At 38.5% G+C, this 13351-nt stretch overlaps 1 protein-coding gene across 3 annotated transcripts in view; it reads left to right on the top strand.

Annotated features, from left to right (window-relative positions):
• The first annotated feature begins 522 nt into the window (after positions 1-522).
• The window catches only part of CBFB (core-binding factor subunit beta), a 62154-nt gene continuing 49325 nt past the window's right edge, over positions 523-13351 (top strand). For 2 of the 3 annotated variants that reach the window (XM_065416761.1, XM_065416759.1), the window contains exons 1-3: positions 523-600; positions 818-904; positions 7473-7589. In XM_065416761.1, coding sequence (XP_065272833.1) covers positions 523-600; positions 818-904; positions 7473-7589 — 282 coding nt within the window. The remainder of the gene's footprint in view (positions 601-817; positions 905-7472; positions 7590-13351) is intronic. The other variant, XM_065416760.1, reaches the window with a different exon arrangement.

The raw sequence follows: 13351 nt of genomic DNA, 5'->3' as shown, positions 1-13351 counted from the left end.
GTGCCCCAGCGGAGGGCGAAGGGTGCCAGCTCCCGCGGGGTAGCGGAGCGTGACCGATCCCCGCGGAGTTCCCCGGGCAGGAGCGTGTCGGGACACGGAGGTCTCGCCCGTCCTGTGGGGGAAGGGAGGGGGCTCAGCCGGAAGCCGGCGAGACGGGCTGAGCGAGGGGCGACCGCCCCGCTCCCGAGGTCCACGCGGGGGCGGTGACTCACGCCCGCCCAGCGCCTGCCAGGGAGGGGCGGCAGCGCGAGCCCCCGGCTCGCGCCGCGCATGCGCGGCAGCATCAGCCCGGAGTTGTGAATGGTGCGGCTGTTTGGCCGGAGTTTACGAGCCGGGGAGGAAGTCGGGGGGGAGGGGGCTCGAGACGCGCGGCGGCGGCAACAGCGGCGCGAGCTCTGGCGGTTGCTGCTGCTGCACTGGGCGCGAGGCGGCGGCGCGGCCGGGGGAGGGGGGCGAACAAAGGGCAGCGGGGCGAGCCGCCGGGGCTTGGGACTCCGCGGGGGAGGCAGCGGCGGCCCCATCATGCCGCGGGTTGTCCCCGACCAGAGGAGCAAGTTCGAGAACGAGGAGTTCTTCAGGAAGCTGAGCCGCGAGTGCGAGGTGAGGGGACCCCCCGGGGAGCAGCGCTCCCCGCGCCCCGTCCCGGTGGCGCCCGCACCTCCCAACCCTGTCCCGGGCTGCCGGGGCCGGAGGGCAGCGCCCGCCGGCTGCCTGCCTGCCCGCGGTGCTATCTCCGCACTCCACCTCCCCTTATCGCTCGCGGCCGGCCCCCTCCCGGGCGGGATTCGTCCTCTGATTTGCCTCCTGTTCCTCGCAGATTAAATACACCGGCTTCAGGGACCGACCCCACGAGGAGCGGCAGGCCCGGTTCCAGAACGCCTGCAGGGACGGCCGGTCCGAGATCGTAAGTGCTGCGCTTCCAGCATCCCCCCCCCCCCCACGCGCCCCCGAAATCCACCTGGGCCGCTCGCTTGGCCCCCCGCTGCACGGCACTGCACAGACCCGTCACACGCGCGAACAACCCGGAACTGTGCGGAGCCCAGACACCCAGCTCGCTGCCTAGCGTCTGCCGCTTGTGAAACAAAGCTGCGGATGCTAAACGTTTCAGCAGCAGGAGCGACTTCCTTATTGTCTGCCCCATTCCAACGCACAGAGGGGGAGCGATCTAGAGTCACCAGTTGTGGGTGTCAATTGCCTACTGTTGTCGCGGCCAGGCACTTAATCACAAAATTTAGCAAACCCTAAACTCCCCCAGCATCAAACTTCACTGTATAAATAACTGTTGTTGCTACCAGCAAACGTGTTTGGGCAACCATGTTTTCACTTTACAGGGAATAAAAAAGGGAAACTAAAACCCAAGCAGCCTAAGTTAAACTATCCAGCCACTTCTTTAAAGAAATAAATGTGTCTTTCTGTCCAGCAACTTCACTAGAATGTATAGTAACGTTTTAAAAAATACTTTAAGGAAGAGGAAAAACAACAAGGAGCCCTTGTGGCACCTTAGAGACTAACAAATTTATTTGGGCATAAGCTTTTGTGGGCTAAAACCCACTTCATCAGATGCATGGAGTGAAAAATACAGTAAGCAGTATATATATTACAGCACATGAATATATATATATACTGCTTACTGTATTTTTCACTCCATGCATCTGATGAAGTGGGTTTTAGACTTTTAGCCTACAAAAGCTTATGCCCAAATACATTTGTTAGTCTCTAAGGTGCCATAAGGACTCCTCGTTGTTTTTGCCTATACAGACTAACACGGCTACCACTCTGAAACCTTTAAGGAAGAGGAACACTTAAAGTCATTGATTTAAAACTCTCATGGATGGGTGGGGCAGAGTGGATGCTGTTTGAGGGATGTTTTGTAGAAATGTTTTGTAAAAATTATCAGTTTCAGTATGTAGGATTCATAATACGTATTCTGTGACTTATTTTTAAATAAATCAAGGGATACTTTTGTAAACAAGTACCTTAATATAAATACATTGAATGTTGATTTAAACAATTATTTACTTATCTGTCCCCTAGGGAGTGGGCCTTGCATTGGAACATAGGGTGGTTGTGCTTCTAAAGTGTAGCACCCAGTTGTGGAAAGCTTTAGTTATATCTGTACTCTAGAAAAGAAAGGGAAGATGAATGTTCATTAACATTTAATATTCTCCATATAACAGTATTTGCGTCTATAAAAGTTAATTTTAGAAAACTTTTTTTGCTTAATAGTAATAGCTAATTCTGCTATTACTAGAGGAATAAAAACATATGTATCTTGTACATTAGGATTTAAAAGTAGTGTTTTGTATGTGAAAAAGTACTTTATAGCCAACAAAATGATCAATGAGAGTATATTGGCAGTTCTTCCTTCACCATTGCATATGTTGAAATTATAAGCTACTTATTTCAACTTTAAATTCCTTTGTCTAGGAACTAGTGACTTCCAGGAATAAATAAAACTAATATGAAATTATTCTGAACTCTAGCCTATCATTTGGTTAAAATGAATTAGTAAATAACCTTGATACAGTGAAATTTAAAATGGAAAAAAAAATGCAGTCACCGAAAGCTTTTTGAAGTAAAGTAAATAATCTTTTCTGAACCAAATTAGGCACGTATCAAACTAAACTTTACAATTTTAAATATTGGATTTTTTCTTAGTGATGGTACTAGTAGACCACTCTCATCCATGAAGTAAAACAAGATTAATATGGCTCCATGTAGTCAAAAAGTGACTAGAACTTATTTCCTGATTTATTTCTGTTTGATGTTTCTCGAATAGGATCTGTATCTTGTAGCATGCTTGTTAGTGATGTGGTTATTTGTACAGTTCCTTAAAACATTCATATTGAAAAGTCACCGATTTTTTTTGTTTGTTATTTATTTAAAACAATGAAAATGGTGGCAGAGTTTTCCTCTTCATTAAGGGTTTATTTCAAGTGAGAGGAGGATTTACCTGTTTTTTGTTTTTGGCTTAATAAAACACTTCCATATACTTATCGTAAACCTACATTACTACATAGTAAAACTAGGGATTTTTTTTTTATGCACAGTGTACATAGTGGAATACACCTTTACACAAATTATTAAAATAAGTTACTGTATTTACTTTAATTTGTGAATAGAAGAGGGGAGTATTCTAATATAGCAGATTCCTATTATTCTAGTTATCTGTTTTCAACAGTTGTCTAATACAGCTAGAGGGGGATGTTTTATATTGTGTATTATAAGTGAGCAAGGTTTATAGAGAATCTGTAGAAAAAAGCAGATATTATTCAAACCCCTGCGTATCAAATCTTTTGGGCTTGTTTAAATTGTCATTGAGCATAATTTTTTTTTTTTTAATATTTTAAAAAGTTTACTGTTGAAAACAATTATGGATGGAGAAAAACATAAATTTTTAACTTTTTAAGGTTCCTGGACAGGTGGCAATGCACAGTATACATCTGTAATTGAGCACTTCTCTGAAAACTTCAGATCTAAGCTTATAATTAGTTACAGCTAATACGGTTTGTGAAGAGTTATTTTTGTAAAATGGGAAATTACTGTCTCTTCACCATCTCATTTCTATGCCTGCCCTCTCTCCCTGCCAGAACTCTGCCCCTTGAAATCTCCGGTGATGCCTGTTACACACAGTTTTTCAGTCTGTTATAATAATAGGAAATAGCTTCTTCTTTTCTTGACCTAAGACATCTGGTTTGGTCCAGTAAGACTGATTGCTTGTTACACATCCATTTAGAAAGTGAGGGTACTGTATGATCAAAGTTTTAAAAACTAACCAGTTAATTCAGTAAAAGAGGTTATGTAGATGATTTGCTACAGATAAAGAATTTATTCTCATCTTTACACAGGGAGGTTTGTGCCTTCTGATGGCAGTGTGTCCAGAAGTAGTCTAAGACTAATATAAAGATGGGGTTGGGACATAAATGCGTCATACAAAGGTCACAGTTCTCTAACTTCAGACCAAAGTGATCATGTCATGAACAATTTTTTTAAAATAAAAAAAGTCATTACTGAGATGTAGTCTTAAATTATCAGTGGTGTATTGTTTTGCGTATTTTGAGGAGAGAGCCTGCCTACAGCCACAATAATCTTCGAAAAGTGGTGGTTGTGCATGTAAAATAACTCCCCTGACACTTACTGTACATAAATACTCAGTTAACCTGAATGGTTCTAAACAAGTTCTTCTCGTCTATTAGGTAGTGAAAAGCCCTTTGGACAAGAAAAATAAATGTAACCAATAACCTTTACAGTCTATTGATCCATAAAACTACTTTTGAAACTTAAAACCCCCAAAACCCTGCGTTAAGCATATTTTCTGGGTAGATTTAAATAGACTTGGTCTCTTGCGTATACATATTTTATAATCACCTATAAATCTTTTATGGTAAATCTTTTAAGTTCAAATGGAAATTGTTTTTTTAATGTTGAACACTGTGACAAAAGCCAAGAGCTTTAAAGGGCCATATCCAACCTGAAACAACCACTGGCTGCCTGACCTGCAGAAAGTCTGACATATTTTGAAGTCACTCTATAACCTTGGTATCAGAGTGCTGATGTGGTGGTCTGTTCATCCTCTTTGTTGTGACTGCATAATATCGGTTTAGATGTTACATGACCATCAGGTTTCCACTCGCTCTGTCATTTATGGCAGTCAGACTCACGGGAATGACATCCTGATGAGGATGGAAGACAGGAGTTCCTTCCATGGCTGACATCTAATCAACATGGGAATAACTTGAAAAGCCCTGGATTGACAGACACTTCTCTCTCCTTTCTAGAGCGCAACCAGAAAGCCAGAAATAGGGTTTATGGGACTATAGACTACTTGCTAGCTCCCTACAAAACACTAATGATGATGGATGGTCAATACATTACTGATTTTTTTATGTACATACCGATAGTAGTCAGATATGCCTATCTGGTGATTGGGAGAATAGGAGAGGCATCCCCAGCCTACACACAATAGCGTGTGTGTGAGTGAGAGGGTTGGGGAAACATGGCAATAACAGCCACGTTTACATGATACATTAGATGGACTATTGGATTTTGTACATGAACTATTGATCTAATATAATTGGGGGGGGGGGGACGGGACGGGACACAATGCTTCTAAAAATTCACATGATAAAAGTCTCAGTATTTTTAGATAGCCTGTATCTGGCCTATAGACTAAGGCTGCACAGTTCCAGTGGGTGTTGGTGTGCATTCATATTTTCTGTCGTCTTTTCTATTATTTTCCCCGTCTTCAAGCTTTTCTATGATTTCCTGGATACATGTAAGGATTTCTTCTCTTGGTGCTTCATGCTAGGGTGACTTTTCCCCGAATAGAATATACTGCTGCAAAGCTAGCATCCAGGTGCCATCAGAAACTTGTGCAGTCTGGAAAGCTGCAAAATTCAGCTGGCTCAGCCCTTTCAGAGTTTTGTATTAGCGTGTGCATGTTTGTTTTTAATAACAGCCTTAGTTTTTAAAGGCTAAAAATGCTGAGAGGATGGTAGTAAAGCTGCTTGGCCGTGTTGGTGTTACTGCATTGTTGATTCAGAAGAGTGTTTAAATCTAGAAAATTGTTTTTCAAAATATTGTATTTACATATGAGCAAACAAAAAACTACAAATTGGGAAAATGATGTAATACAAGGAATCTCCACCAGAGTTCTGATGACAATGGCTCTAGTTCTGTTCTTACGGTTTACATGTTACCTGAAGCTGTTGATGGAGTATATCATAGAATCATAGAATATCAGGGTTGGAAGGGACCTCAGGAGGTCATCTAGTCCAACCCCTGCTCAAACCAGGACCAAACACCAACTAAATCATCCCAGCCAGGGCTTTGTCAAGCCTGACCTTATCCTCAAGTTACACTTCTGTCTAGCTTTTTACTGCACGTTTATACTATTTAAAATGTTTTTCTTTGAATGTTTTGTATTCTAAACAGATTAATATACTTGTGCAATATCACTGATACTAATGACTGCTGTCGTCAATTTTAATGACTGTCTGTGTTGGCTTAATGGGAATGCTCAAAAACTGCTTATAAGAGAAAGTCAATAGATGAAACCTAATCACGGGATATTAGTCTCCTTCTGCTACAAAAATGTCAGGGCAAAGCAGGTTTCATTTTCAAAGTGAGAGATATTGATCCTATGACACTGTTCTTCTACAATGACTTATACAAAATGACGCAGAGCGAACTATATTTTAAGTGGTAGTGTAGTCGAGTGATTTTTTTTTTTTATTACCGCTAAGTTGCTGAATTCTGCATTGCTTAGAGGAAACATGTATTTTATGCTCCTCTCAGTAAATCATCTCTCTAAATTCAAACTATTTTGAGCTATATTTTTATGTACTTTTTATGAATAAACTGTTTTCTGGATTAGTATTCTTTTAAATTTAAGTGAATAATGGTAGTCAGTCCAGAAATTTGATTGCAAGACATTCTATTTGATATAATTATATTTTAATGCTTTGTTCTGGTATAAGTGTGTATCCGTGTATGCATATTTACTCTGTACTCTATCATAACTGAAACAGTGAATCAGAATTCTACTTCTACCCACATTGTTTTCCCCCTCCCAGCTGTGCAAGTTGGAGCTCTCTTTCCCTGTTTGAATTGCTGTGATATGCAGGAGTCTAAACTTCTTATGAATGAAAATGAAACTTTGTTTTCAGTTGAAGTTGAAGGTCATGGTTTACTTGAATACAAGGATTCTCATTTCTGATAAGGTTAAGTCAATGTCCCTTCAAGAGTTTTTGAGAAAGAATACAACAGATTTCTCATACATGGAACATCTACTAATCTAGATTTCGCTGAAGTGTTTGCCCACTCACACACTAGCTATAGTAGCAACAAGATTTCACAACTTGACAGTGTAATATTATGCAGTATATGGAGGGGTACATAGCTGGTGTGTTCGCTCATCTGTCTGTCAGCATGCAAAATAAGGGTAAATAAATATTTTCCTTGCATTTTTGTCTTTAGATCTCAGGTAATATGCCTCCTGGATTTATATATCTGTGAAAAACAGATAGGATTTTTTTGTTCAAAATCTGTGCTCCCAGTAACAAGTCTCTGCAACTCACTTTCTTCTGAAAGTTCTTCTAACTGGGAAAAATGCTACTTTTTACAACATGTAAGCACTTTTTTAGTAGGTTTTGGTACTGAGTTGTTGGTACGGGATTTCCTGACAGAATTCTGAAATAATAGATTCTAATGTCAGCAAAAACTGATTTGAAAGAAAGTATTGATTCCATGTTGTATTTTATATCCGAAGCAGCCAATGGCAAATGTTGTCAAAATGGAATCAGATGTTTGTAACTTAATACTTAGAAAAATGATGAGTGCATGTTTTTGACTTTAAGTATTCTCTGTGCTGCTTGGCTTAAGACATAAACTGATGTAAAAATAAATGACTGCCTGCATAATTTATGTAATGTCTTGCTCCCTGATCCTGTTTGTATTGATTTTTCTAAAAGGCTTTTGTGGCCACAGGAACCAATCTGTCTCTCCAGTTTTTTCCGGCCAGCTGGCAGGGGGAGCAGCGACAGACACCAACCCGGGAATATGTCGACTTTGAAAGAGAGGCAGGCAAGGTAAGAAGGAAATGGTTGCAATTCAAAGATTTTTATGTGCAGTGTCAGTGAGCTTTTAATATAAACTGTGTATTATTCGAAATTATTAATGTTCCACAGTTCAATGCGTAGTAGAGTTAGTTATAAAAATACTAATGAAAATTATTAAGATGAAATCTCCTAAATTTCTCTAAGGATTGTTAAAAATAAATTTAATTTTAACTTATTTTAAAACACTTTTTATATTACTTGGGGAAAGGTATGTGGGGTAATACTTGGTTCTTTCCTTCTATTAACTTTCATTTATTTTGGAGGGCAGAAGCCCACTTCTTCATAATAAAATGTTTAGGAACAACTGAAATTTGTTAGTTTTTAATATACAGTAGACACACCTTTGGGACTGCATTAAAATTACAAACCTTAACTAGCAAGTTATCTTAGAGAAATTTTCATTAGTCTCACTGAGCACATTCCCTTGGCAGGGCTCAGGTTGGCAATTTATATGAAGTGTGGGAATTTCTTGCTCTTGTTCGTCCACTAGACATTTTTTGCTTGACTTTCACCATCACAAATTATAAAGAATAAATACTACTTTAAATAAATTGCTGACTTTGCCTGTTTTGCTGTTCTGAAATGGTTGATCCACAGACTAAAATTCCTTAATGGCACAGCGGTACTTTATTAGTGTTTAGGTTGTATCTTTCATCTCAGAAAACTTGTTTGAGAGGTCACTGTGATGAATTTTTTTTTTTTTTAATGTATGGTTTCACTGTATAGGAAAAATACTTAAAAACAATGCTTAATGGATATGTTTCTCTGTACTATGTAGGCTATATGGGCCTGATCCAAAGCCATTGTAGTTAGTGAGACTTTTCTTTTGGGTCAGACAGTGTATATACTCTTGGACTCCCCCCGGGGCCGGGTAACTTTTCTGTACTATTGTTTTCTAATAACTCTCTTTTTATAAAGGTTCTTAAAGGGACTTGCTCAACTTAAAACTCTCACTATCTGTTTTCAACCTTCTTTTGTTACACGTAACTACTAACATAACAAAAACTGAAAGACGAGGAAATATTTCATAAAGTTTTATATAATAGCCTATTGGGTTTTCCCACATCAGTATAAATAGGAAAATCTGATTGCAAAAGCACAAAAATTCTCAAAGGACTTACTCAGGGTCAAATGTAGTACCTGAAGTTTCTTTTAACTCATATTTTGAAATTAACTGGAGTTCAAGTTGATGTATCATGTTTGTGTTTTGTAAACCTATTCTACTGTACTGTGGAAGCCTGCAAAAGTTTTTAAAAAACACATTTTGGGCAGGGAGCGGGGGGGGGGGGGGGGGGGAGGCTGGGTACTGGCTTCTCTGGTGAACAAGATGAATTGAGTTTGGCTCTTACTGAAAAATATTGATTCTGGCTCATAATTGAATGAGGAATTTTTTCTTGTAACATAGCAAACTGAAGCCTGTTTTTGCTTATTCCAAAAATAAACAATTTTATTTACTTCCATGATTTTTTTTAACTTTGTTTCCTTGGAATGAATTTTTAAAGGGGTGAATTAAGAACTTAAGAATGGCCATACTAGGTCAGACCCATGGTACATCTAGCTCAGTTGCCAGTGCCAAATGCTTCAGAGGGACTGCACAGAACAGGTTAATTCATCAAGTGAGCCATCCTCTGTTGTCCAGTCCCAGCTTCCAGCAGTCAGAGATTTAGGGAGACCCTGAGCATAGGTTTGTGACCCTGAACATCTTGGCTAATAGCTATTGATGGACCTATTTGATGTGATCTTACCTAATTTTTTTAACTCAGTTATACTTCTGGCCTTCACAACATCCCCGGCAGGTTGACTGTGCATCATATGAGGAAGTACTTTCTTATGGTTTGTTTTAAACCTGCATCCTGTTAATTTCATTGAGTGACCCCTGGTTCTTGTATTGTATAGGGGTAAATAACACTTCCTTATTCACTTTCTCCACACCATTCATGATATTCTAGATCTCTATCATATCCCTCCCCTTAGTCATCTTTTTCTAAGAACAGTCCCAGTCTTTTAATCTCTCCTCATATGGAAGCTATTCCATACCCCTAATCATGTTTGTTGCTCTTCACTGTATTTTTTCCAATTCTAATGTATCTTTTTTGAGATCGGGTGACCAGAACTGCACACAGTATTTCGGGTATAGGCATACCATGGCTGTATATAGTGGCATTATATTTATTGCCTTATCTATCTCTTTCCTAATCGCTCCTAACTTTGTTAGCTTTTTTTTTTTTTTTTTTTTTTTTTTGACTGCTGCTGCACATTGAATAAATGTTTTCAGAAGACTATCCACGATGTCTCCAAAATCTTTCTTGAGTGGTAACAGCTAATTTTGTGTGTATTGTTGGGATTGTTTTTTCCAAGTGCATTACTTTCCATTTATCAACACTGAATTTCATTTGCTATTTTGTTGCCCAGTCACCCAGTTTAGTGAGATCCCTTTGTAACTCTTTGCAGTCAGCTTTGGAGTTAACTATCTTGAATAATTTTGTACTGTCTGTAAACTTAGCCATCAGATTTGCAGGAACTTAGTATATACTACTGCAAAGCCAAATAGAATTGATCTTATCACTGTATGCTACTTCTTGCTTTTTACATGTTAGTTTATAGTAAACTTTCAGAATATTTGGCTAAATTTAAGTCTCCTTCCGTATTTTTTCATTTAAGGCCATTTAGAAGTAGATCATCCAGTAAAACATGAATGGTATTATACTGTACTTTGGACAAATCACGAATTCATGGGTGTGATTTAGCATTATAAATCACATGTGACATCAAGCTTGCACTATACAGAACTTGTTTTAAAGTGAAGTTGCTCCCATAGCATGTTGAGAAGAGAAGCAAACAGGGTAGAAGTGCGTTACGATATCAACAGAAAGCACCTGGTGGCATTATAGTATTGTAGTTTAGTTGTCTGTCACTTATTCTTTATATAACTTTGTAAGGAGTTTTATGATTTTTTTTTTTTTTTTTTTTGCACATATTCAACTGTCTCTACACTCAGACATGTGATTTTTGTAGCTCTATGCAACAATTTTTTGTAAGCTTTAACTCTTGAGGCAGTGGCATAATGTGTGTTTGTTCATCACTGGCGCTGTGCCAGCAAGGCATGTTTTTAATTATATGAATAAAATATAGGCTATTGAGGGAGCTGTCATTTAATTATTATTCTAGGCATAACTCTGAGATCCTGAATGTAGATAAAGTTAAACTTACAAATACTGGAATCTTTTTATTCTAGAATTCTTTACTGTTTCACAGTGTTTAGTTAACCAACTAATGTCCCAGAAATAGTTTATTCAGAATTTGTAAGTGCATTACTGCCGACTATAAACAGTTTTTGTCCTTAATCATGTAATTTTATTCTCCAGATAAACAGTTTTCTAAAGGAGCTTTAAAAAAAATTCCAAAGTTGAGTCCAGTTTGTTGTCCAGGGAAAATGAATTAGCATCCTGTTCTTTATCTACAGAATAGGAGTCTGACATACGAGGCCTTTTTGAGGATAACAAATTCCTTAATAGTTATTGGGACTCTGGGGGATAGATCTTCGCAGACAGATATGTGCAATTTGAGTTATTTTGTACCTACAAGGATATATACGTTCTAGAAAATTGGCCTCTAGAGCCTAAAGATCATAAAACAAAATCTTTCAACGATCTTCTAAAAATAAAAAGCTCAAAAGAAGTGTAGGAGTTACACAGTGGATCAGACTTGTGGCCCACCTCATCCGGGGTCCTGTCTGACAGTGGCCATCACCAGATGTTTCACAGGAAGGTTCAAGAAGCCCAACAGTAGGCAGATGTAGGGTAATCTGCCCACATGAATGTCTCATCCTCATCCCTATGAGTTAGAGATCGATTTAAACATACGGTTTTATTTCTTTTCAGATTCCCTTTGCTAGCATTAACTATTGTAACTCTCTGGATATTTTTATCATCTATGTAAAAGTTGAATCTGCCTCTGAATATACATTGTTTTTGAGATCAACAACATGCCGTGGCAGTGTGGTCTGTATTGTGAGGAAGTATTTCCTTTTATCAATTTTGAATGTAACCTTTTAATTTCATTGAGTATCCCTTTTGTTTTTCTATTATGAGAAAGAGAACAGAAGTCCCTGATATTATTTTAAATGCTTTTATTATTGTAAAGTTAAAAATATCCTACTCTTTTCCATCTCCATCCATGTGAGGTTTTTCTGTCCCTAATCATTTTTGTCATGCTTCTCTGAACCTATTCTAATTTTGCAACACTGTATTTGATGTATGGCAACCAAATACTGCACACAATATTCCAGAGGAAGCTGTGCCATTGAGTCATAACTTTATATTTTTCCCCATATTAATCTCCATTTCATTCCTTATGCAGTTTAACATCTTGTTTGCTTTTTTTGACAACAGCTGCACATGATCAGAGGTCCTCCACACAGCCAGCCTCCAAGATGCCTGTGTCTTTTCTTGAGTTCATATAGTAAATTTAGACCCTTGTAAAGTGTTTGAGTAATTGAAATCTCTTCTTCCATTTTGCATTAATTAGTATTGCCGTTGTCTGCCATTCACCTAGTTTAAGTCCCTCTGACATTCATCATTCTTCAAATTATGCCATGTTTGAGATCATTAATAAATATATTAAACACAGGATGGAGTATGGCACATTGAGGCACCCTGCTGTTAACCTTTTGCCAAGATGTAAATTGACTATTTATTCCTATTTTGTTTTCTCTGTCTTACCCAGTTTTTCATGCATGACAGTGCCTTTAAGACCATGACTTAGTTTCTTCAGCTTCTTGTGAGGGACTTTCTCAAGGTCCTGCTGAAAGAATAAATAAATTGTTAACCAGTTCTGCTTTATCCACTACTTTATTGACAGACTTTTCTTTGCTGAAATCATGCTGGTTGGACTCAGTCATTTTTTAATTACCTTTCCAACGAATTTACTGATGTAAAGCGTACTGGTCTGTAATTTCCCAGATCACCCCTTGCACCTTTTAAAAATAGATTTAGAATATTTTTCTATCCTCCAATCCTTTGGTCTGGTGGCTTTTTTAATGAGGTTTCATATTTTTGCGAGCAGCTCAGCGGCTTCATGCTTGAGCTCCTTCAAAATGCTTGGAGTTGTATCATCTAGGCCGGGTGACTTATTTCTTTTCAAATGATCAGTCTGTTCCAGCATCTCTTTTTCTGACACCTCAGTCTCTTATAGGACCTCATCTTTATTGCCAAAAAAGGTCAGGTCTGTAGTAGGTATTTCCCTAACCTCCTTTGTGGTAAACTGATTCAAAAAATGAGTTAGTTTCTCAGACATGTCCTTATCTTCCTTAACTGCTCTTTAACCTTTGGTAATCCAATGGACCCCTCAATTTTTTTCAGGCTTCCTGCTTCTTGTATATTTAAATAATTTGTTTGTTTTTATACCTATTTCCTCTTAAATCCATTTTTATCCTCCTAATTTCCCTCTTACATATAGCCTGCTGTAACTTATATTTGTTTGACTTTCAGAATTTTTTGTTTGAATATCCTCTCAAGCCTTGTTAATTAGCTATATTGGTTTATTGCTTGTCTTCCTGGTTCCCTTTTTTTGTAAGGCGCCTTCTGAGGTACTATTAGTGTTTCCTTAAGTAGCCTCCATACGTTTGAGGGTTTTACTTCATTTGACCTTAGGGCCTTCTTTACTAGCTTCTTCATTTTTTTTGAAATCTCCTTTTAAAAAGTTTATCATGGCATCAGATTTTCTTTTTAACA

Source organism: Emys orbicularis, chromosome 14, assembly GCF_028017835.1.
Source record: "Emys orbicularis isolate rEmyOrb1 chromosome 14, rEmyOrb1.hap1, whole genome shotgun sequence".
NCBI lineage: Eukaryota > Metazoa > Chordata > Testudines > Emydidae > Emys > Emys orbicularis.
Note: the sequence above shows the minus strand (reverse complement) of the source record. Positions and strands in the feature narration are given on the sequence as shown.